The following is a 25,744-nucleotide window of genomic DNA, read 5'->3' on the forward strand; positions in this document are numbered from 1 at the left end:
CATCCATAAGGATGAAAATCCTAGAAAAAAAGACCATCGGCATTTACCTCAGTAGTTTACTCGAAATGAAGGATTGTGAAAGTCAACACAGCATTTTGCTAACTTATTCAACGAATTCATATAAAAAAGGAAAAAAATATTTTGCGAGACGGATTTCAAGATGAATAACTCGAGAGAGTTAAGATCCTAGAAAATAAAATTTGCGAGACGGATGGCAACCCAACGTTAGGCCCGAAATATCGAAATGTCTGATGAAATATAGTATACCGTCAGGCGTTGTATCTCTTATTTGAGGGTATAAATCTAAAAAAAAACACCCAAACGGACACGTTGATGACCCACACAATAATAATAAAAGCGCAGAATTTATCTTTTCATAAATCTTAGCTGGCATTAACTTAACTAAATAATTGTTGGCTCCACCCGTTTCTCTGATATTTGTTAACAAAAACAGAAAGTGTTTGGTTTTGATGTTTTCATCCACTTTTACTTAATTTAGAATCTAATTTTGAGATAGCTGCATTTATTTTCAGCATCCAAATTAATTGAGCAGAGTGAAACACAGCTGAACCAACTTGGTTGAATGCTCGTCAAAGATTGAATAGTTTTATTTTCCTAACAAACTAGGTAACTAAGGATACAGTGGTTACTATCCCAAGCAACATTTTAAACTCCTTATGGTTTTGTAAGAAAAGGGGGATGTTTTTAAGGGGGTTTAAAAAAGCCTTGATAGCTTTAAAGCTTATTTTACGCAGATCGTTATATAAACTATCTGCGAGACGGATACAAAACGACAATAAAACCTTTTTTAAAACCCCTATCTAGTTCACGATTAATTAAATTAACCGTCTATTTATTGGCATTCAAGTCCACTTTACAGCAATTTTAAAACCTCGCTATAAAACCGAAATAGGTATTCTTGAATGAGCGTGAATGAGGTGTCAAAGGGCATGAAAAAAAGAAAAAAAAATCGTCAGGTTGTTAAATGTAAACAAACACAATTTTCCGAATTTTTGATTCGGACCTGTTAGTCAGTTCTGAGTAAAAGCCGTTTAGTCAGAACTGAGTAGGTGCGGTTTTGGCGACAACTGAGTAGCCGTCACTCTGAACTGAGTAGCTGAAAGTTAGCGAGTAGGAACTTGTTTTTGACATTTCTTACGCACACTTGCTGAGCGTGTACAGATGAGACGGGACAATTAACCTAAAAAACTCTCGGTACAAAAAACGGGCAGCCGGTCGACGCACATGGTCGTTTTTGAGGTTGATTGTCCCAAAACTGAAAAGTGTTGGTGAAGCAACCAGCATAATATCACTAACACTACCAGCGGCAAATAGGACTATGAATCCGGTGGCTCAGATAACGCAAATCATGGGTAAGCCGGGTTCTTCTGTACTACGGGGAAAATCCCTAAATGTATGCTTTGAACTCAACTCCTAATAAAGTGACGGAAAATTTGTGAAGTCTTAAATCAGTAAATTTGCTTTAGCCAAATAAATTCAATAACCAATGAACGAAATGCAGCTTCAACACAATAATTGTTTGATAAATTAAATTACTTCCCATCTGCGTATAGTTGGATAAAAACTTTAAAGGATGCTCGACAATATAACACTTTTAACTTGATCTAACAGAGAGAACTATTTTAAATTAAAGTAAAATTACAAAACGGTCCGAAAAATATCGTTTTTCATGCCATTATTAGCAATTATTTCAATCTAACAACCTGTATACACAATAATTCAAAGCTGATTTTTTCAATTAAAGATTGGCAAAGTGGCATCAGTGTGCTTCCTAGCCGAGACATGAACCGACAGCCAGAATCCGTAGTGGTATTCTGGTACACACGTTGTCGATTGACGGGGTTTGACATCAGTTGACGTTAACAGCCGCCATCATCGTGTGAACCAGCGAAAGTTTATGTGGACGCGTCCTCCCTTTAACAGTTAAAAAATCGTCAAATTATTTTATTAAATCGTAAGTATAATCGTTATTTTTTATTTAAGCAAGTAGTTCATTATATAAGCTTTGAAATAAGGGTAAATTTTTGAGACGGCACTTCCGTTTGACGCAGTTTTTTTTAGTTTTAAATTTTCTCTATAGAAGCATGTAATCGATAAATTTTACAGTTCCAGTGTTGAGGTTAATTCCTAAATTCATCTAAATATGTCACGATTACGCGTTATTTACCTAACAAGCGTTCAAACATTTTCAGCTGCATAAAAAACAGCAATTAATGTTACGTTATTCCTTCCAGGACCTCGCCACCGAAAGTTTCCGCAGCACAGCAATGGGCGATTCCGATGACGAGTACGATCGCAAGCGGCGCGACAAATTCCGGGGAGAGCGCAGCTCCGGCGATAGCTATGCCCGTGGGGCGGACAGATCCGATCGCCCCCGCGGCGGCCGGGAAGATTGGCCTGAGAGGTAACTTTGGGTTTATTTCTTTTTTTTTTTTCATTTACATAAGGTGCGGAGCCGGAAGTCTAATTTCAAAACTTTCCCGGGAAATCGAGAAAATCTTAATTTAGTAGGAAATTGATGAATTAGATGTATTTCTGAATTATTGCGAATTCACAAGAAAAACAGGATTGATTGAAATTTACCAACATTCCAAGTATCAGACATTCCGTGTAGAAATAAAATGGAAATCTCCAACGAAAAGTCACGGGGAAGAAGGGACGAAACAGATAACTTTATATGGAATGACTCATTTATATTCAAAATTCGTCAAAGTTCATTTTTAGGAATAGTTTATTTTAGCTTTTTTATATTTTTTTTTGTATTTTAGGCTATAATCACCCACACAGTAAGTTTGAAACAGTAAGATCCAAATCAATTTTCATATTCAGATATCTACTTTTTTGTATGTGAAATTTTCCAGAAATCTCAATCTGCCTTTGGTTCTGACCGAAACTTACTGTGTGCGATAATTGCCTTAACAACCCAAAAAAAAAACAACGAACTCTTCACAGAAATGAGCTTTTCCTATGATAAAATAACACCAAAAGATTACTTTTTATACAAAGTAAACACCTGTTCTGAAGTTCCTTTTCCAAATATTAAAAAAAAAAAAAACTAAACCGAAGCAAATTGCCTGCCTGTATCTTTGCCTTCAAAAATGAAAATTTTAAACAGCTTTCAGTTAAGTTCGGTAGTTGGCCCAACTGTAAACCAAATTTTGTGCAAATTCATTGTAAGGCAAATTTTGAAAAAGGTACACCTGGGCAAGTGCAAACATTCAATTTTTCTCTGATAAAAAACAAATTCTTCTAGAAATCGTTGTTCAGGCCCAAACAAACAATCTGACAACTTTCTTCAAAATATTCACTAAAAACACTGCGCTGCGCGTTCTCAAAATATCATAGTAACATTTCTCGTATTAAATTTCCTTCCCGTACCGAATTTGGTTCTATTTGCTTGATTAATTTTCGAGGTATGCCGAAAATTGTAAAGGAGACCCCTCCCCCTTTCTATCTCTCCACTGGAAGGAGGGAGGGGCACCAAACATTCATATTACCATTTCTCGTATCCAGATACCCTTTCAAGCCAAATGCTCTAATAGTTGTGAAGATATGCAATAAAAATGGCATGGAAGCTCCCCTCCTCCCTTCCTACACCCCACTGGAAGAAGTTATGGGTCTGAAAATCATAGAATCTTTTCTCGTTTTTCAATACCCTCTCATACCGAATTTGGTGTTCTGTCACAGATTTTTCTTACTATAGAGGTAACAATTTCTAAACCTGAACATCAAACCATTTTCCATCTGATCTTCAATTTCCAGAGGTAGACCCCGCCAGGACTACCGCGACTACCGGCCTCCGGCAAGGGACCGCGGATATTCCCCGGGCCGGGAAGGCCCTCCTATGAAGAGGATGCGCGGCGATTGGGGAGACGACCGGGGTGGTCGCTTCATGGGCCACGATGGCTACGGCATGTACGGAGGAGGCTACGGTGGTCACGATCCGTACGGAGGAGTCGGCGGAGGCGGAGGTGGCGGTATGCATCCGGGCGGCTATGGGCATCATGCGGCAATGCACGCACGGGAAGCCCAAGCCGCTGGCGATATGCAGACGCAACCGTGCATGATGACACTGAAGCAGTTCTTGGCCACCCAGGACGATGCCATCTCGGACTCGGAAGCCATCCAGAAGTACAACGACTACAAGCTGGAATTCAAGCGGCAACAGTTGAACGAATTCTTTGTGGCACACAAAGATGAGGAATGGTGAGAATCGAGACCTCGTTAGCGGGTCTTTATGTTTGTTTGTTTTTTCTAGGCCCCTGGAGATGGATCTTTTCAGATGTGGACACTTTTTTGCATTCAATAGCCGAGTGTATATCTTAATAATTGATTCTTCTCCTTAACAGCACTAGAATGGGACAGCCGTGGCCGGGTTCTGTTGTTCCGAATCCCAGGTCCAATGCTGTCGAATGTTGTTCTAGAAGCGAACCCAATCACATCAACAATCGATCACTAGCGATGCTACTGCTTTCTCCTGATTGCGGTGCTCCGGCTGGTGGTTAGAGTTATAGGCCAACGCTCAGCTTAGAGAAACTTTAGTTAGGCTACCCCCCCTCAATTTGAATCTGAATCACAACCGCGAATTACTTTAACTCGAACAAGTGCCCCTCGCGCGTAAACCATCTTGGCTAGGGACTTTTGCGTTTGCGTTGAGCTTCCGGCGAGCAATGCCGGGAGCTCTTTTCGGGATGCGAGATTATAGCTTAGGTTATTTTTTCGAACATTTTTACCGGGTACGTTTGAATGAACTGTGTGCGAAAAAGAGAGAGGTATATTATGTATTTCCTAACTAATGGTTACAATCAATCGATTCATTGATATGTGATACAATTTTTTTTGAAAATAACTTGAATGGTTAGTCAGCAATTGTTTGCAGTCTCTATTCGGCACTTTGATTACTGCCGGATACTTGTTTAGAAATTCCTCTCATTCTTGATTTGTAAATTTTTCAAATGATGTTTCTAATCTTTGATTTTTTTTCGGCTTTTCCATGTTCTTAAAACTTTCTCTAAACTCATAGGTTCAAGATCAAGTACCATCCGGAGGAATCGTTGAAGCGAAAAGAAGAACAGCAAGGATTTTTGAAGGTTAGTTTGTGTTGAATCATGAACGCAATTCTTGCAATCTTATGAATGATTTATTTCCTTCCATTCCAGCACCGGTGCGATGTGTTCGTGGATCTGCTGGATAGTGGCGAAATCACCAAGATATCGGTGGATACGAGCAACTCGGATGCCCTGCTCCGACTTTTGGATACGGCCGTCATTAAGCTCGAAGGAGGAACCGAGGAGGATTTGAAGGTACTGGACGAGAAGCCGGTCGAGATTCCGCCCAAGATCATCCCGGCGGCCGAGAAGCCGAAGGTGGAAGTTAAGAAGGAACCCCTGGACGATGGTATCAAGAAGGAAAAGATTACCATCAAGGAGGAAAAGGTCGATGATGGGGTCGCCAAAGTGGAGAAGGATAAAGATAAGGCTGGCGGAGTGATCGCTGACGGCGAGACCGCTGATAAGGAGGTTGAGGGCGAAGAAGATGGTGCAGAAAAGGACGGAGCAGAGAAAGAGTCATCGGAGAAGGAGGCTGAGAAGGAAACGGAGGGTACCGAGGATACTCAAAGGAAGAAGAGTCGTAGAAAAAGGAGTCGTTCCGATTCGGGATCCAGTTCGTCTTCTTCTTCGTCTTCTAGCTCTAGCGATTCTGAAGACGAAAAGGAGAAAGAAAAGAAAGATGATGAGGAGAGAGCGAAGCCGGGAGACAGCGAAGAAGCGCCAACGAGTCCTGTCCCTGCGGAAGAGGAACAGACAGCCGGTAGCAATGGCCATAAGAGTGGAGATGAAGACGAGCCATCTTCCGAAAAGAATGATAAGGAACCAGAGAATATGGAAACGGAAGATACTGCTGAAAAATCGCACGAGGAAGATAAGGAACAGCAGGAGGAAGATCGAGAAGACTCGGCTCGAGAAGACTCGGTTCGAGAAGATTCAGCTCGCGAAACTCGGATGGACGAGGATGAAAGTGATAAAACTGAGACCATCGATTTGGTTAAAGATGGAAACCAGTCAACGGCTCCTCGCTATTTGCACAGAACCAGCTCAATCTTCCTTCGAAACTTAGCACCTGCAATCACTAAAGCTGAGGTTGAGGCAATGTGCAAACGCTATCAAGGATTCCTTCGTGTGGCCATTGCTGATCCTTTGCTTGAACGCCGGTGGTTCCGCCGAGGTTGGGTTACCTTCCGACGAGACGTTAACATCAAGGAGATTTGCTGGAATCTCAACAATATTCGTTTGAGAGATTGCGAACTTGGGGCAATTGTTAATAAAGATTTGAGCAGACGTGTTCGTCCTATCAACGGTATCACTTGCCACAAAACTATTGTACGTAGTGACATTAAATTGTGTGCTAAAATTGCTCATAACTTGGATGAGAAGGCCGCACTCTGGAAAGAATCCGACGGACCGAGTGAAGACAACAATGGGGAATCCTTCGGACTACGCTCTAGGAATCCGGTTCTACAAAATATAACAGACTACCTCATCGAAGAGGCATCCGCTGAAGAAGACGAACTACTCGGATTAACCGATGCTGAAACTAAGAAAAACAACGACGGGGAGTTAGTGGAAAGAGACCCTCAACTGATCGAAGTTCTAGACAAGCTGATTATGTACCTTCGTATTGTCCACTCTGTTGACTTCTACAATCATTGTGAATATCCTTACGAAGATGAGATGCCCAACCGCTGCGGCATCATCCACGCTAGAGGTCCACCACCGCAAAACAAAGTTACTGTCAACGAAATCCAGGAATACATCCGCACCTTCGAAGGCAAGATGGGATCCTTCCTTGCTCGAGCCTCTGAGCTGGAGGAAGAAGAGATGAAAAAACTTGGCTCCAAGGACTCCGAAGCCGAGGTTGAAAAATTCATTCAAGCCAACTCGCAGGAACTGGCCAAAGACAAATGGCTTTGTCCTCTGTCCGGTAAAAAGTTCAAGGGTCCGGAATTCATCCGGAAGCACATCTTCAACAAGCATGGCGAAAAAGTGGACGAAGTTCGGAAGGAAGTTGAATACTTCAACAATTACCTGAAGGATCCGAAGCGACCACAGCTACCCGAACATCCGGGTAACACCGTCAAGAAATCTCCGGCAGAGATTTCTGCGCCAGCCGCTGGGTAAGCTAAGTTAGTTTTGTTTCTTCTGCATTTTTTTTTCAAAAATTTCTATCGTTTTTAGATATCGCCCGTCATACGGAATGTCCCAGAGCTACGCCCAAATGTATGCTCCGTATTCAGGTCCCATGATGGCCCCTGCTGGTCGACCCAGACCAACCTTCGGAAGAGGTGGAAGGTAAGTTACTACGAATGCATTATACCGTACAGTTTGCTATATTTAAGTGTAAATGTACCAAACGGTGGTTGATATTCTTTGTATAATCACAAATACCACGTTAAAGTTTTCCTAAATTCTATAAAAATTCACAGTTTACTTGATTTCTAAGCACCTCAGATCTTCTTTGATGTTCCATGCCGAAAGTTATTTCCTTGAAACTAATACTTTATTTATCAATTTCTTTCAAAGACCATTTATTCCCATCAGAGGAAGATTAAATATGTCAAGGTGAGCAGAATGATTATGTTAATCCAAGAATGTTTGAAATCGTTGATCAATTGTTTCGTAGACTATTGCGTGTTGATATTTAAGTTTTGAGATTGCGTGTCTTCGCCTTTCTGACGAAGAAAAACACCTAGTATACATCAACCTTGGTACACTTACATAAGTTATCTCGGTGGATTCTTAGATGAGTAGTTTCTATTTGTGTCGGCCTTTCTAATCACCACCCTTTTTCCGACTTTTCTCTAGACGTCCCGAGTAGCCTCACACAGTTTTGCTTTGTTGTACTTCCACTTGACTGCATTGCGTGTATCTTGGAAACTACTGTTCTATTGATCCAAAAAAAAAATTTCCTTCTACCAAACCATCAAAACCCAAAGACAACCGACTGATTTCCGTGTTCCGTCTTTGCAGAGACCCAATGGCTGACGTTCGGCGACCGATTGTGGCGTACAGTGATTTGGATATGCCGAATTTCAATGATAGCTTTCTTTAAATCGGATTTTGGCTTTCCGTTCGCTGACCCTTCTTGTTTCAATTCATGCTGACAAGCGATTTGCAAACTGTACAGCTCGCGGTACAATTAAGACAAAGACACATTTTTCCACCCTTCTGTTGTCGCAGGTTTTCTAAGAATCGCATACAATTTCAAGAAAGTCAATAAAACACTTAACTGGAGAGAAGATCTTTACTATCTTGTTCCTTTTAGTCCGAACTATCTATCTTCTATCGCTTGAAACATAAAAATATTCCATGATAAATTTCATTGGCTGCGTGAAAAACCAATGTCTACAACCTTTTGATCTGTTACAGAATGGCACCCGAGTATCGTCCGGTGATCCATTACCGCGACTTGGACGCCCCGCGTGAACCGGATGAGTTCATCTAAATCAGCAAATGACAACCACCTATATTATTTCGCCGAACGCCACCTCAAAAAAAGAACAGGTGAAAGAAGCTTAGTGTCTGACTAAACTGTTGCAGTCGTAAGCTTTTTGTAGTATTTTGACTTCTGAACAATCTGTATTCTCATGTGTTATGGATGGCTAGCATTTTTCATCACCAGTAATGTAAGGTTTCGAGCCATCCATCTCTTCGTAGCGTAGGGGGTTTCTTTGGGTTCCATTCTAACAGTAAACATAATTAGGTATACAAAATGAGTATTCGTGGGGTGTTAATGTGTATGTCGCAATAAAGATCTACTATCCTCACAACCCCTAAATGGACTTTTTAAGGAAGCTTTATTCATCCGAAATTATTCTCTTAGAGTAAGCTAGACTTTCGTACCGAACACCAAAACTCGAACTGGTAAATCACATCTGCATCAACCGAAAATGGAGAAGGGGCCTTCTCGATGTCCGCCACAAACGAAAGGTAGACATTGCATCTGACCATCACCTCGTCCTTGGTGAGATAGAAAGAAAAGGGCGTATGTTGAACGGCTTGAACCCCGAGTGGTGGTGTAATCAAGAATGTTTTAATCGCGACAAGCCATGAAAGTGGGTGGAAGAAGTGAATGGATGTCGGATGAAACCTGGAGGATGTTCGATGATCGGAGAAAGGCGAAACTCAGAAGGCTAAAGCAAACATGTATGAATCCGAATCTTCCACTCAATGCTAAGCTCTGTAGTCTCATATCTCTTGTCTCAGGTCTCAGGTCTTAGGCCTCAGGTCTAAGGTCTCAGATCTCATGTCTCAGGTCGAAAGTCTCAGGTCTCAGGTCTCCGGTCTCAGGTATCACGTTCTTAGTCTCAGAGCTAAGATTTTCCCAACTTCAAAAAGGTTATAATCTAAGTGTTTTCCTTTGCAAAGGACTAATATTTTCCCTCGAAAACCATGGTTATTCGCGAAATCCGTGTAAAAAAACCGTGTTAATTCCCGAAAACCGTGTAAAAAAGCCGTGTAAAAAAACCTTGGTGTATAAAGAAAAGGCAGACCCAGAAACTGGTGGCGGCTCACCCTAACCGTAGAAATACGATTTGTTGACGAGGTGATCAATTAGCATCAAGTGCAGACGCTGGCGCTGGATCGTCAACAGTAGATGGAAATCTTTTACCTCTAGAATTCATGTTACCTCTAGAAAGTCACTTCGATCTGCTGGTTCCATTTTTACCAGGTGTGAGAAGTACGATATGTCGTACGATAATGGAGTTGTACGTACTATTTGTAATCAAAGGCATGAACCACATGCGAAGTTTCCCTTGATGAAAAGAATAATCTCGTAGCGTATCAATCGAAAACTTTATTAAATCCAAAGAAATAGTCTCCTCAAACCATCATCTGTTCAACCCGTGTCGTAGCCTCCACAATCTTCTCCCGCAGTTTCTTGCCCTGTTCGGTTCCCATCTCGTTGGCCAACACCTGTTTGCCTCTCATCAGACAATGCAACGCCTCGTTGTAATTTTTGACCACCACTGCGTCCTCCTTCGAAACGCCAGCTCTCAGCTTGCGAGCATTGATTTCCAAAAGGGCGGTTTGTTGTTCATAGAAGATGACACCCGAGTACAAACTAAGCCGGAACGAGTCCGGATCCAGAATGTCGATGACTTTTGTCAGTTGTCGACAGGTTGTAATTTTTTCATCCAGAAGCCTATCCGATAGCTGGGTAGTGTCGTAACCTTTGAGATGTCCGTATAGCTGGATGAGCGAATGCTTCAGCGTTAGCAGATGATAATGATTTGGGTGCAAGAACGACGACAGTTTGAAGATCAAATCTTCAACTTCCCGGGCCGATGATTTACGCTCCATAACGGAATCGACTTCTTCGCCGATCTTTGACAGCAGGAAGTTAACCTGATCGACCTCAAGTTGAACGGGACATTTGTCACATTTCCAGTCACTCGTGTCCTTCAGGGGGTCGATCGGAAGTTGGATACCTCCACAACCACCTTCTTCAATGCCAACACAACGTAGACCACTGATGTAGGTTCCCATTTCGGTGGGATCAGAGCAACGGACACAGGTGCACGAGAAATATTTCTGGGCCTTAAGATGCTCACGCCTCTGTTGAGTTCCCCAAAGCGAATGGGTGTAGGTCGTAGACAAGTGTTCACCTGCAAAAATTCAATTGTTGAAAATCACGAGGGTTTAAACAATCATACCGCCTTACCCTTCTGAATTTCTCTTCCAGTTTTGAATGTCAGCTTCATTCCTTTGGTGCAGTCAAAGGTGTAGAAACAATTTGGCAGACAACAATGCTCCATCATACATCCGGTAGGATAAAGTCCACAAATCTCCCGTCCATTGGTAAGCGGAATGATCATTGCGTTGACCTCCAGAATTCCACAAATTTTGTGCAGTGTTTTGGCATCACTGATCGGGAGCACTGTTTTACCCTGCTGTTCCTCCAGCCTTTTCAACGGTGTGATAAAGTTCTTGATCAGATATTGGACGGTGCGTTGATCTGCTTCCTCAAAATACACGGTACCCTTCCTAGCCTCGTAGTGACTCTCGAGTAGCATCAACTGATCGAACATGTCTCGGTTCCTAATTTGAAGAGCCAGACACTTCAATGCCAGCAGCGTATCATACCGATAGTAATCGAAAAAGGCCTCGGTATCATCCTTCATCTTCGGACCTCCGCCAATCCTCAGAATGCCACATTCCAGTCCATGCAAATTGGCATTCTCCAATCCGGGACAGTCGGGTTTGCAGGCCGGCCAGCGGCAGCTTGGGCAAGTATACAAACCCAGCTGGCAATCGGCGAAGCAACCTACGCATGGTACCATGATCGAGCGCTGTTCGTACTCGGCTAGGTTCCATTTGGGGCCAATCACTAGGGGGGCTTCCGTGAACAGGACCGTACCTTTCGGGATCGTTCTGGTGGCCTGGAAGTAGCGGCCCAGTTTCGCACTTCGTGAAAGCTGAAATGGATTTCGAGGATTTTAACGATATTTTAAAACCTTACAAAAAAGTTGGATTACATATGTTAAAATTTTATTATTATAAAGTATAAAATTCTGATTTGATCCAGATCTTAACTGTTAAATTTCAAAAATTAAAATTTCTTTTAAAAAATTAAAAATTTTATATTGCGCGATAAATGTTACTTTTTTTTTTACATCTGTTTAGTACGTATGGTATGTATGTATGTATGGTTCCCCCATCGGTAGCAAGGTCCAGCCTATGTCTGTGTGGCTTGGCCTTCGAATTGCTTCTCAGGCTTCCACGGCCGATGATCCGTCGAAGGAAGGCATCCAACCTTCAGAGACCTACAATGGTTGGCAATCCACTACGCTTGCAATTGTCTCTTCAGATTTACCCCAGATGCATTCCCTCTGAAATATATAATTATATATACAATAGACTAGTTCACTTTTCGGCTTTTTTCGCTGATCACAACGCCACTTACAGGGTTTGATCCTCATTCATTTTCAAGTACTCTTGCCGAATTTGAGCTCATTTGAGTAAGTTTCCAGCGTGCGCTAGAAGTTTTATTGAAAAAAGTCAATTTTTCTGGAAAATTTTCTTAGATGTGCTCTAGCAAGCTGTTGTTAATATAAAATGATAATTTTATAGTGCTCGGTGATTGGTATGACAAGCGTTCGTATGGACCTGTTTTAGATAATTGACTAAATCAAACCAAAAAAAATTAAAAATTCATAAACTACCAACTTTTACAGAAAATTTACTTACAAGTTGAGAGCTTAAAATCAGTAGTAAATAGAAAAAAAATATTTTCGATATAAACTTTTCATAAAAAGATAGCCTTATTTATAACCTTTAATTTGATGTATAACACTTAATGATCGCAAGAGTGCTAGCAAAGTTATTCAAATATCTATGCAACAAATTTGATTTGATAAAATATTTTTCATTCAAGTTTGCTCCACACCAACTTGTGCACAAGAAAGGATATTTTATTCAATCAAGTACCCCATGACGGGGCCAGGAGTTAAAAAAAGCGCGCGCTTTGATCAAGTTGTAAGTAGAGATGTACCGAATATTCGGTCGGCCGAATATTCGGCGCCGAATACCGCAAAAAAACCGTTAAGCCGAATATTCGGTTCACCGAATAGTTGAGCTAGGTATTCGGCCGAATAGGCCGAATAGGCCGAATATTTTTTTTTTAAATTTAAACAAATACAGACTTTTCAATTTTTTAACTGATGTTGGATTATTTATAAAATATCCATAAGTAATGTTGAAAAAGCTTTAAAATAACCAAAAACTTATGTTTTCAGTAAAACATTTTAGGTGTACCCGTGTATTTTTCACTGTAGATAGCTTTATACATATATCGATTATATTTTTTGATATTTTCAGGCTTGTTCATAAACCAAATAAAGAATTCTAGAAAAGTTAAATCTGACCGGGATGGACACATATTTTTTTTAACATTCCGAATTTTTCCCGGTTTTATTGAGATTTTTGCTAAATCATGCTAATCAAATGAATTTTTGAAAATTTTTAAGTTTTCTTTACAAAACGATTGTTTAGAGTAAATTTATTCGTTAGATACGATTTGAACACTGCTGTTGTGATTCGATAAAAACTTTAAATTTCAAGTAATTTTATTTCTTTTCCTTTTGTATGTTTGAGAATTATACCTACAGTGAGGGGCAAAATAAAGTGTCCAAATTATTTTTTTTCAATTTCTTTTATTTTTCTGGTTAAAATTCAACGAAAACACATCGTAATCATTTTTAAAATATTGTTTATTATGTTCTTTTCAATTTTTGTTAATGTTGCGCTGGACTGATAAAAAACGCACTGATAGATAAAAAACAGTTAATATTCCAAAAAAAAACAGGGGCAAAATAAAGTGTCCAGATCAGTACAGCTTCAAATAATTCAAACTGAAGGCAAACAAGAACGATTTAATAATGGGTATGGCCTCTTTCAGCCTTCAACACCTCCTGCAAGCGCTTCGGCACACTTTCAACAAGGTTGTGCAAGTGTTGTGGGTCGAGTTCCTCCCACGCATGCTCCATGGCATCAAAATAAGTATTTTTAATTTGTCACACCAGTCTTATCAATCAGAGCATCGAGGATGGCCCACAGATTTTCGATGGGGTTCAGATCAGGACTTTGTGAAGGCCATTCTAGGGAATTGATGTGGCAGGAACGGGAAAATGACGTCATCAGATTGGCCGTATGCTTCGGATCGTTATTCTGCTGTAAAACGAAGCGCTCTCCGAGGCCCGTCTTGATGAGGGATACCTCGAGGTTTTCCGGCTGGACATTGCAATATGACTCAGCTGTCATGGTTCCATCAATTTTTACCAAATTTTTACCACCCCACCCCAAGAAAAGCACCCCCACACAATCACATTCCTTCCTCCGTGCTTGACTGTTCCTTGGATATGGCGGTCTTGGAGCTCCTCACCCGACTTGCGCCACATATGATCCCGCTTCTTCCGGTTGAATAGCTCAAATTTGGATTCGTCGGCCCACAACAATGTTTTCCTCTGAATCAAAGCAATCGAAAGATTCCTTTTAATTCAACCACGGTAAATGAAAAGTTCAGATACCGGTATTTCGATAGCAACTTACTATCTTCTTCAGTAAGCGTTTTCGATTGGTATCGAGCACGGAGCAACGGAGGAAGTAACGTGATGGTGTGGGGGTGCTTTTCTTGGGGTGGGGTGAGCAATTTGGTAAAAATTGACGGAATCATGACAGCTGAGTCATATTGCAATATCCTGCCGGAAAACCTCGAGGTATCCCTCATCAAGACGGGCCTCGGAGAGCGCTTCGTTTTACAGCAGAATAACGATCCGAAGCATACGGCCAATCTGATGACGTCATTTTCCCGTTCCTGCCACATCAAACCCCTTGAATGGCCTTCACAAAGTCCTGATCTGAACCCCATCGAAAATCTGTGGGCCATCCTCGATGCTCTGATTGATAAGACTGGTGTGACAAATTAAAAATACTTATTTTGATGCCATGGAGCATGCGTGGGAGGAACTCGACCCACAACACTTGCACAACCTTGTTGAAAGTGTGCCGAAGCGCTTGCAGGAGGTGTTGAAGGCTGAAGGAGGCCATACCCATTATTAAATCGTTCTTGTTTGCCTTCAGTTTGAATTATTTGAAGCTGTACTGATCTGGACACTTTATTTTGCCCCTGTTTTTTTTTGGAATATTAACTGTTTTTTATCTATCAGTGCGTTTTTTATCAGTCCAGCGCAACATTAACAAAAATTGAAAAGAACATAATAAACAATATTTTAAAAATGATTACGATGTGTTTTCGTTGAATTTTAACCAGAAAAATAAAAGAAATTGAAAAAAAATAATTTGGACACTTTATTTTGCCCCTCACTGTAGTTTCTGTTTAGATTCTCCTTTTTATTACAAGTTTTTCAAAGAATCGTTAAGACCCGACCCAGCCGTGTGGATACGTGTCGTAGAAAGTGTGGTATGCTTAAGGTTAAAGATCATCTGTCTTTTTGGAAAATATTTTTAAGACATCTATCAAAAATTAGACATTTATCAAATTCGATATAAAAAAAAAAAATCAAATAGCTAGACACCTGTTTTTAAATGTTTTGTCCACGATTTCACTGAAACCCAATCTCTTTTGTGATAAACGTCCTTGAAACGACAAGTCATCTGATGTCCTGATGTCTGATGTGACATTTTGAAAATATAAGAGATCTCTACTTAAAAAAGATCTGATGAATTATACATCTAATTGGAAATAATCGACTTAAAAACATGAGAGGCATTAAGATCGCAGAAAAAGAAGAAAAACGAATTTATTGTTTTGTTTTGTATTGAAAATTCAACAGAATATTCGATCGAATATTCGGCCGAATATTCAGCCGAATATTCGTTTGGCCGAATAGTTGAAAAGGTCACTATTCGGTATTCGGCCGTTCGCCGAATACCACCATTCGGTACATCTATAGTTGTAAGCAAGTCCTCTTGATGCCACTTTTTGCAGGTTGCATGATGCTAAAACTTGAATGGAGACAACATTATGATTCAAAGAATGTGATGTGAATGTTTGAATATCTTTGCTTGTACTGTTGCGATAATTAAGTGTTATATATCAAATTAGAGGTTATAAATAAGGCTATCTTTTTATGAAAAGTTTATATCGAAAATATTTTTTTTCTATTTACTATTGATTTTAAGCTCTTAACTTGTAAGTAAATTTTCTGTAACTGGTGTTGGTAGTTTATGAATTTGGTAGTTTATGAATTTTTAATTTTTTTCGGTTTGATTTAGTCAATTATCTAAAACAGGTCTATACGAATGCTTGTCATACCAATCACCGAGCACTATAAAATTATCATTTTATATTAACAACAGCTTGCTAGAGCACATCTAAGAAAATTTTCCAGAAAAATTGACTTTTTTCAATAAAACTTCTAGCGCACGCTGGAAACATACTCAAATGAGCTCAAATTCGGCCAGAGTACTTGAAAATGAATGAGGATCAAACCCTGTAAGTGGCGTTGTGATCAGCGAAAAAAGCCGAAAAGTGAACTAGTCTAATATACAATGAAACGCATTTTACCTGTCGGCAACTTATGGGATTCGAACCCAAAAGTTTTTCTTGCCGATACCGGGAATCGAACCCAGTACTCCTGGGTTACCAGACTCGCGCCAGCCTATCCACTAGACCACATCAGCGCTCGTTTTTTTTTTAAATCTGTTTAGTGCATTTAAATTCAACTGTAGTGTAACTGTAAGTAAACGTTTTTTGTTGATTATTATATTTTGATGATTATGAAATTAACCTTATTGATTTTTTTCTTAAAATTTTATTCAACTTAGTTTACATAATCCTCTTTGAACACTTGGAGTCCGAAGTTCGAATGAAAATATTTAAATTTATTGATTTCTTCAATAACGATTTTACTATTTTACGTAAAAAAAATATGGCTTTATTTTTCTAAATATTTATTTTTATTTTCGATCGCTATTTACAAATTCATAGTTGGGGTATATATAAAATGAAAAATATTCTTTATTATGAGAATCGAGTTGAAAAACTTTAATTTTTATTTCAAAACTTAATCTTAAAGTTTAGAAAATTAACAAGCATTTAAAAATTATCATCAATATAAGATTCAAAACTAAATATAATTTGTCAATCGTGACTAATAATTCATTTCTAGCTCAGCAATCAGTGTTTGAGACTTAATTATTCCTTAAATCTTTTTTTTTTTCTTTTCTCTGATTAACGTTTTTCGTACACGTACATAGGGGGGTCAATGGGGGGAGGGGAGGTTGTGGGGTTTCGAAATTCAAATTCAGCTAGAGATAATAACAATACAAAAAATGCACAATAAATAAGGAAATTGATTTCAAAATCATTGTTCTACATATGACTATCTCAACAACTCGTAATAATGATAAATTCTACTGTTACGATTCAGAATAAATCAGAAATCAATTTTCAATGCAATGCCTTTATAGGTAAGTCATTAAGAAATAATTTGAAAAGATATTCCTAGAAAAAAACTTCAATAACTTTTTTCTCAGAAGAAAATCTATCGCAGTCTTCGGAAAAGTTGATTCTTGAGTTAAATCATTAGAAATAGGTAAAAGTTCATTTAATAAATTAGTGCCCTCGTTTCAAGTCAATAGTCAACTTTCTCGATGACTTCAAGTTATTTCGACTTCTGAGAAAAATTTACATTAGTTTTCTTTATGATTTTTTCCAGTTCTAAGAAAAACCAGAATTTGATGAAATTTCAAACCTAAATGAAATTTGCAGTCTTTAATTAAGGTATTATTTAAATTATTTTTTTTTAAATCCAATTTTTTAAAACGTCCTTTCGTAATGTTAGAATAAGTAATATTTTTTCAATAAAATTTAAAAACAAAATGGATTACATTAATCTTATTGGCCCAATGATTCTAAAATTCTCATAAAACTGCATCAAAAAGTTATTTTTAATTGGTTTATGGTTTAATTGCAATTTTGGGCCACCTGAATGTACATACTAAATTTGTGGAAACCCAAAATGTTTATGGTCCCCTTTCTAGGAGGAGGAGGGGCTTCAATCTTCTTAGGAACCATTCCCGGCCTCAAAAACTTCTCCACACCGATTTTCACGTCGTGTGAATAAATTCTGGGCAATGTTCTCTATCTAAGGACATGAAATTTCCTATACTCAAATCTTCTTCCATTAAAAAGAAAGAATATGTTGAAACAACGAATATTTAAACAGAACCCTAAAGGTGTCGAATAGCTTACGTATGTCCATCAGCGAAGGGTAGAATGAGGATACTTGATCCCTGAGGGTACTTGATTCCTTCGCTATGTCTCGTAACCGGAATGTCTTACAATTATCAAATGTTCTAAAAAAAATTGCCAAATAGGACCAAGCAACAATTATGTTATCTAAAAAAAATTAAATGTTTTATTTTTTGAGTTATTCCACTTTGCTTGAAAAAATTAACAAAATTCGAGCGGCGAATTCAACTCGATGAAGTTATCTTAATTATAGAGCCACAGCTTGATTAGTTTACATCTGACGGTTTGGCCTGTTGGTTAGGTGTCGGAAAGGTAATCAGGGACTCGAGCTCGATTCTTGGTCGAGGCGATTACTGCCCCAGTGAAGGTTCTCATTTTGCTACTACAGTGATTGATTATCAGCTTTTGGCATAAATTTTTAAAATGCATTTTTAAACGATTTCATTTACTTTTTTAGGTTTTAGCCCGTTAGGAAATAGACTTTTTAGTGGCTGAACAGGAAAGAATGAAGTAACTCACAAATTATTGCTGTTTTCTATGGTTGAATTAGCGTCCTTCTTAAGGTGGCCATTATGCCCTGATCTCCTCTATGTCAATCGTTAGAGTATAATATGAACTTCATGATGCCATATTTTCAAAGCAATATAATAAACTCTAATTTTTTTTTAAGTAAAAGTTTTCCAAAATGTATGTATGTTATGGGTTTAATTGATCCCTAGAGTAAAAAAGATATATTTTTCTTCTGAATTATTCATAATCAAAGCTAAGAATTTAATTACTAATATTTGTAAAATATTGAATATTTATCCACAACTACTTGACAAAGAGAACTAAAAAAACTGATTTGATCTAAAAATTAGAAAATTGTGCCTGTAGGTATCAGGCTGGCCAACGAACCGGGAAAACCTGGAAAAAAACCTGGAATTTCAAATCAAAACCGGGAAAATTATTCATGGATTATTTTTTCCCATACATAAATCTATCAAACCCTGAAATTCCTTCATTCAAGCATGACGAAACTTTGTCTCTGAAGCTTTACAATCAATAGTCGTTTATTTCAGGACTGTGAAGCAAGAGCGGGAAAATCGGGATAAATGAATAAAATGCCTGGAAATGCCAGGGATCTCATTAAAAAAAATATATTTTTGAACACAGCGCATACATTTGTCAAAGAATCGTTTTAGAAAAATTTCTCGATCATCCACTTATTAGCTCACATATGTAAACAAAGTTTTTAAATTAAAAATACTATTCACAACTGTGAAGTTTTAATACATTAAGTCTTGGAAGGAATTTACAAAAATTTCAAACGTTTCAAATGCGACTATTTAGTTCTGATGTGGATTCATACGTTGAAATCAGGCAATTTTCGATTGAACCCACTTCTTGAGAACTATGATTTACTTAAGCTTAACATCTATCTTATAAATGGAATTATTATACATTAATTCAGAATTGACAATGTTCGAATCTGCATCAAGAGCTCTTTTTTTCAGAAATACACGTAATGCTGAAACGAAGCTTGAAAAAATTGGCAGAAATCTAACAAACACATTTAAACTGGGGGAGTTATTTGGAAGAGTCTGGCAAAAATATCGCATTAATTTGATGAAAAAAATTGAATGTCAATAGAACGTTAAAAGAGACATAAGAGTTCAGTTAATCTTCCTAACTCAATTAATTAATTTTCTGAAAAGCTTTTTTGAACAAAGATCTTATGATCAAATTCTGTTTCAATTTATGTAAAATTGAACTATGAAAATTGAAGTTGACGTGACATTACTTATTTTCAGTTGTTTTCAATTGAGCTTACGGTACCTTAATCAAAATTAAAAAAATAATCATAACACTACCTCAAGTTTTCATTTCATTGATAACATATTAAATAAAAAATCTCATTTCTTTGTTTGTGTTATATGTACCACCCCACTACAATTTGTCAAATAGTATCAAAACATAAGTTCAAAAACCAAACATCAAATTTCTGACGAACGACATTCCCTCGAAGAACTTATCTTATTTGGTTTCGAAAATATTTTCCTCTAATTTAGTTCATTTTTGGCTTTTTAGAATCGAGAATTTTCCCATGCGAGAAAAATGCCGGGAACAAAAAAATTAATTTTATTTGGTTTATTAGTAAACGCACAGAAGGCCGAATGTGTGACAAGCTACCAAGTTTTTGTGTGAATCCTGTATACATTTTTCAATTAAATTTGAGGAATTGAGGAATCGAATGAAAACATGCATTTTTGAGATAGGACTAAAAACTCAAGCTAAGAATTAAGATAAATTTACCAGAATTCAGGTAAATAGATTCAGGCATCTAGAACTCAGAAGCAGGATTTCCACAGTAAAATTCAGTATTTCAACTTAAAATTTTAAAAGTATACACATGGCTCAATATAAAAACTATAATTTATCTTATACAAATAATAAGAACAAAGCATTTTCCTTTATAAATTATAGGCGAAGATGGTGTGAAAAACTGAAAAGAATAAAATAACAATAAATAAAGTTGAAAAAACCATTTTCGGTTAAGATTAGGGCCTATAATTATTTCCTCACCGTATTACCACTGACCATACTGACCATACCTTTGAGTTTCAAGATAAAATTTAAAAAAAATTATTAAGTCCCCTGACACGTTCTACTTGCATATAAATACCTTAATTTATGGTCAAAAATCCTGATAAACATATTTTATAAAGAAAGTTTTAGAATTTTCTTTGTCTGGTACTTAAAAACTGTGAAATGAGAACTAATGTGGCAAAAAATAGTCAACGGACGGTCCGTTACGGACCTTTTATCTTCGAATTTTACTAAATTTTTGCCTAGGGTCAGGGCACCCTGAATTAAGGATCAAGTGTCCTCTAGTAAAGGATCAAGTCTTCTGTAACTTAAAAAATATCATAATTTTTTTAGTCCCACGAAAATGCTTCTAGTTCATCTACGAATTCGTGTATCATTCTTACTTTTGGAGCATATAAACTTGAAATTACACGCTGTTGGAAAATGCGAAAGACGACGAGTTTTTGTTTTTTTTAAAAAGATATATAAATAAGAAAATGGGATCAAGTATCCCCATTCTCCCCTATAGGAATTAATATGGTTTTTTAATTTTGTTTTTAAAATATATCAAGTTGTTTTTTAACAGTTCTAGTTTTTAAGATTCAAGTTTTTCATCTAAAAAAGCAAAACTTTGTTTCAAATAATTTAAAATCTTCAATATCAAAAACTCTGAATCGTTCTCTGGTAAAAGGTACGCACAAATAATTATGCTTTTATCTGTTAAATTTTCTTTAACTTGTCATATTTGAAACGAATGTTTGATGTTATATTCTGGGAACTAGAACATGTAGGCAATATGTTAAAATTGTAACTCTCCTTTCGTTACGCCCGCTCAGTCACAAGAGATTCCCCAAGATTCCCAGGGTCGGCTCAAGCTTGCCGTAATTAGGATAGTGATAAGAGGAGGTAGAAATCACACTTAGTTACCGAATTTTATGATTTTATTCGGCACATAAATCCCTAACATGCCCTAACGTCCCTAGCTAAGTTTTAACATTGAGCACTTACTTTTTATGTGTGTGGTGTTAGTGTCTGGGCCCACCGCTGCCGGGAGGTCTGCTTGGGAGATCCGATACACCGTTCGGAAGGGTTGAGTCTGCTTGAGTTCGCCCAAATCCGGGACCAGTTTCTTCGGTTTGGAAACGAAACCACGAGGCCGTCGGGAAATCGGTTTTGCCTTCGGAGGTTTTAGCACAGAAAACAGACGTACAAGCTCGAACAAAAAACCGTCAAAAAAGTGTGTAAAATTTCAAATGCTATCACCAAAAAAATACGTTAGAAACTGACTGCAAACAGTGCCATCCATTGCGCCGTTCAAGAGTTACAAATCAACTTTAAAGTGCCCAGTTTTCGAAAAGGCGTAATCGTAACAAAAAAACAAAAATTAGTTCAAAAAGGGTGTTGGGATTTTTACACAAGTTTCGTGGGCTAGCTTGTACGTCTGTTCTCTGTGGTTTTAGGTTTTTATCGGTTCGGCCACCAATGGGGGATCCCACACCAGAGCTTCCAGTGCGTCTGACCACAGCGCCGTCGGAGCGTAGGTTGTTGTAACGCTCTTTTTGGAACTTCCGACCACGAGGTTTGTTAGAACGTATGTTGGTTGAACGCTCTTTCGGAATTCCCAAAATTGAGGAATGCTACCTCAGCCTTCTTCGAGACCAGACAGTTTACCGAGGCTTATCCTGGTAGAAATTGGCGCTACCCACGGATTAAGCCAAAGGTTTTGATCAACGAAGTCACTTAACGCGGATAAAAACTTCCGGAACTAGTTAAGGGACGATTTATAGGTAAACTTTGGAACAAACACCTTTTTGTAGCGTAGGATGTTGCTTTCTTGCTGGTCCGAAACGAAGTGGAAGATCAGCGGAAGTCTCCTTTTTTCCAACTCCGTTTTTCAGTATTTTTGACGAACTTTTACCATAGGGCAATATTATACCTCTTTTGGTGTTAGTTCGCCGGTGTTTGTGGAGAGTGTGATGTTGTTGCTGCTGTCTACAAACCTAGCAGTGTACTGTGTTTTTGAATTTGAAAAGAACGTTGTGCCACAACCTTCTCTTTACTTTTTCTATATTTTGGATTTTTATTTTTTATTGTTTTATTTTTAGTAAATTTTTGAATGCACTTTTAGTTTGTTGGTTGGCTATTTATTCTTAAAACTACCCTATTTATCTTACTCGGTAGAAGTGTGATTTTACCTTATATTTAAAAATAATAATTTTAAGAAAATTGAGGAATTTCAAATAAACGAGTGAACGTTCAAATATGGACGGTTACAAAATCAATTTCAAATTCAAAATCAGTTTTGTTAATGGTTGTTTTGTTGTACTCCGTCATTATCGAATGGCGTAAAACTGAGGCGTTTTCATTCTTTGGACCGCTGCTGTATTACCAAGAATAGATGTCATAAACAAAATCTCCAGATTTTCTTGAAACGTCGAGTTTGAACTTAGGTTTTTAAATTCCTTCAAAATCAGTCCTTACAACATCTCTATTGTTGCGTGAAGTTGCATTTAGTGGGGTTTGTTTATTTGTTTTTCTAATTCGAAGTAAATAGGTAGAACTTTTTTTGTTTCGATTATAGTCGTTTTATCATTCGCGACTTTATATTAACGTTGCATTTGGCGTACAATTATTGAAAAACTTATCCGGTACAACTGTGTTCGATGTTTACTCTTGGGCTCGAACTCACGGACATGAGCTCAGGAAGCAACCAATGGTCCGAAAATCAATCAAAACAAACACTCAGGATGCGTTTCCTGTTGGAAACATTCCGATTGTATAATGGGATAGCGCCTCTCGCTACTGCTTCGCCTGGCTGGTATGCAATCTCGATCAGCGCTCCTATCAGCTATGCAAACCGAGTCGCATCATTCAGAATCATCGGTTCAGCAAACATCGCATATCGGAGATGAGTGAGATACAAACTGATCCATTCTGAATGTAGCTCACTCAGTATCTGCCTGAATTATATGAAATTCAAAATTATTTTTTGCAGGACGAGAAAAACCAAACAGTTGTGCGGGACACCATAAATTCTCAGTAATTTTAACGTGACGGACGACAGTTTAATAAGAGAACTTGTAAAAATTGAAAAACACGGCGAAAGTGAACATCTTTCCCTCACAAACACAACTGCAATTTGATTTTGATCATACTGATGTTAAAAAACGTTATAACAACAAATAAATTTATTAATTTGCTTTATATCAAATCAAACAAAATACGCTAATGATCGGCTTCATGTATCATTCACTCACTGCCTGATCCATTCACTCCTGATCGAAGACCAACAAGATTCGCCATATGCATTGCGCATTGGTGATATTCCAATTTGATGATGGTGCTGCACTGTTTTGACAGCAAGCATCGTGCGAGGTGATCTGTATTTTAGCGATGAATTGACCGATCGATGATCGGGTAGGTCCAGTAGCAATCAATAACGAAACCCGACCGCTGTACGTTCAGGTGCGAAGTGCAATCAGAAACATTCATTGAAAATGAGTGATATTCAGAACACTGGAAGCAACTAACTTGAACTGAACTATATCACAACCCGAAGAGGTACAACGTATTTGTCCTTGAACATTTGAATAAAATGAAATTTTAATTTGTTTGTATTTCTATCAATATATTTTAAATCGGATATTTTCACAGAACCTCTTTTCTAAAACAATTAGAAGCACAGCTTTTTTGTGTCTTCAACTATGATTCTCGCGTGAGCTTTCATTACGTCGCGCGTATGAAACAAAATGTAAACAATCAGTTTTATTACGGAAAAAAACAAAAACTGACATAAACTGGTCGCAACTTTTTTCCCTTTTGAATATTTGTAGCCTGGAAAACATATTCTATATATGTAATACCAATTTTTAAGTTGTTTTGATAAGTTTCCCAGCAGTTTTCTGTGAATTTAAAAAATGTTTTATACGACGTAATGAAAGATCACGCGAGAATTGATGATCTAAAATAAGTCGAAGGTTTTTTCTAAATTTTACAAGTAACTAAAACGTTGCCTTCACACTCTGAGGAAGCTTTTTACATCAATGCTTAGGAGCTCTACTTAGTCCATTAGCTACTTTTGGAATTGACAATTTATTCTTAATTCCAGTTTTTTCCATTTTTTTGTTTTGTACCTTGGTGTTTGCAGTTCAGATTTTTGTAATACGAACTCTTACATCCTTATAACGCCATATTACAACTTTGAACACAGGAGTCAGGACCACAGCCAGAAAATAAGAATCCAGATTTTTTATTTAAATTTGATTGACTCCAAATACAACTCGCCGTCATGTTTTGGCAAACAGAAAAACCGGCACTGTTGCAAGAGAGCATTCGGTGATAGAGATGTTTACCTCAAGCCTAGGGCTCTCAGCTGCTCCAATGCTATTTTTAACCGAAAACGAGAAATGCATATGCCGATTATGTTCTAACGAGAAAATTCTATTGAACCAATGACCTATTTTCTTTTGCTGAAAAGGAACAATCCAGAAAATCAACTTAAGATCCTCTTCTTACAGTTTCTAATAAAGAAATAGGATTTTGTAAATTTTTTACCTCATAAGGTTTGTTGCATTCGTTTTTATGTTTTTGCTTCCAGTGCTTCTTCTGATGATCCGGGCTGCAATACACGACCGCTTTGCAGCCTCCACATTTGAGGCTCGACGGAATTCCGCAAAGCTCGCAACTACTCATTTTCTAGCTTTAACTCTTTAATCAAAGGCGGTGTTAATTGAACGGATTTTCCCGGGAAAATTCTAACTCGATTGAATAACGCCACGTTTTTCTTTACCGCAGAAAAGGTAATGTTCCGAGCCGATTGAATGAATACTGAGCAATACTCGAGATGAAAATTTTACGCCTGCAGCTTGCGCATGCGTATCGGAGACTTGGGGTGCTCGTTCATTGCATTTGGGTTTTTAGTTTTTCACAAACATAGATTTGTACTCATTCAGAACCATTAATCACTTTTCCTTGTTTTCATGAACAATAATACTAATTTTAATAACTTCAATGATAGGATAATGTTCAAACTGTTTCAAAAATAGACTTTATTGTGTATTTAACACTACACTTTGTTATTATTTATTTCTATATTTGACATGAGAATGTTAATACATAACAATACTTTGTTATGTATTAACATTCTCATGAGCGTTAATAAATCCTTTTATCGATAGATTACTCTACATACACCTTTTATCGTGGTAATAGCAAGAAATGGAAGGTAATTTATTTGATAAACGACCGTTATTTATCTCTCATTTTCGACACCTTTCTATGGACCGATAATAAAGTGGTTATATCGTGAAACCCGAGAAAATAAATGTCGATTACCCTTCACTTGAAGTAAAGATATCCAATATCGATAAAGAGCTATCTA

General features: G+C 37.8%; 2 protein-coding genes across 6 annotated transcripts; one reads left to right on the forward strand and one right to left on the reverse strand.

Annotated features, from left to right (window-relative positions):
• Nucleotides 1–1,872: 1,872 nt before the first annotated feature.
• On the forward strand, nt 1,873–8,579 carry LOC129746658 (serrate RNA effector molecule homolog). 5 transcript variants are annotated; one of them, XM_055740451.1, is made up of 8 exons: nt 1,873–1,975; nt 2,256–2,425; nt 3,784–4,227; nt 5,045–5,111; nt 5,181–7,195; nt 7,257–7,370; nt 7,602–7,640; nt 8,448–8,579. In XM_055740451.1, exons 2-8 carry the CDS (start codon nt 2,289–2,291, stop codon nt 8,521–8,523), a joined length of 2,892 nt encoding a protein of 963 aa, XP_055596426.1. In that variant the 5' UTR covers nt 1,873–1,975; nt 2,256–2,288; the 3' UTR covers nt 8,524–8,579. The 5 variants fall into 5 exon arrangements, with proteins under 5 accessions (XP_055596426.1, XP_055596425.1, XP_055596428.1 ...); XM_055740450.1 differs by lacking the exon at nt 8,448–8,579 and adding an exon at nt 8,049–8,317; XM_055740453.1 differs by lacking the exon at nt 7,602–7,640.
• Nucleotides 8,580–9,864: 1,285 nt separating this feature from the next.
• LOC129746791 (SET domain-containing protein SmydA-8) lies at nt 9,865–25,180 on the reverse strand. The gene is made up of 3 exons (XM_055740670.1): nt 24,919–25,180; nt 10,744–11,497; nt 9,865–10,687 (listed from the first exon to the last, which is right to left on the reverse strand). The coding sequence occupies exons 1-3, from the start codon at nt 25,054–25,056 to the stop codon at nt 9,903–9,905; spliced, it is 1,677 nt and encodes a 558-aa protein (XP_055596645.1). The 5' UTR covers nt 25,057–25,180; the 3' UTR covers nt 9,865–9,902.
• Between the last annotated feature and the right edge of the window lie 564 nt (nt 25,181–25,744).

This window comes from Uranotaenia lowii, chromosome 2, assembly GCF_029784155.1.
Source record: "Uranotaenia lowii strain MFRU-FL chromosome 2, ASM2978415v1, whole genome shotgun sequence".
Taxonomy (NCBI): domain Eukaryota; kingdom Metazoa; phylum Arthropoda; class Insecta; order Diptera; family Culicidae; genus Uranotaenia; species Uranotaenia lowii.

What these genes read in the sequence shown, in the direction of transcription:
- LOC129746791 (XM_055740670.1), bottom strand. Translation starts at nt 25,056, where the DNA reads ATGAGTAGTTGCGAGCTTTGCGGAATTCCGTCGAGCCTCAAATGTGGA. An exon ending in AATGCAACAAACCTTATGAG is followed by an intron (nt 11,498 to 24,918) that starts GTAAAAAATTTA and finishes AATCCATTTCAG; the next exon opens with CTTTCACGAAGTGCGAAACT. An exon ending in TGGAAGAGAAATTCAGAAGG is followed by an intron (nt 10,688 to 10,743) that starts GTAAGGCGGTAT and finishes GAATTTTTGCAG; the next exon opens with GTGAACACTTGTCTACGACC.
- LOC129746658 (XM_055740450.1), top strand. Translation starts at nt 2,289, where the DNA reads ATGGGCGATTCCGATGACGAGTACGATCGCAAGCGGCGCGACAAATTC. An exon ending in AACAGCAAGGATTTTTGAAG is followed by an intron (nt 5,112 to 5,180) that starts GTTAGTTTGTGT and finishes CTTCCATTCCAG; the next exon opens with CACCGGTGCGATGTGTTCGT. An exon ending in ATTTCTGCGCCAGCCGCTGG is followed by an intron (nt 7,196 to 7,256) that starts GTAAGCTAAGTT and finishes TATCGTTTTTAG; the next exon opens with ATATCGCCCGTCATACGGAA.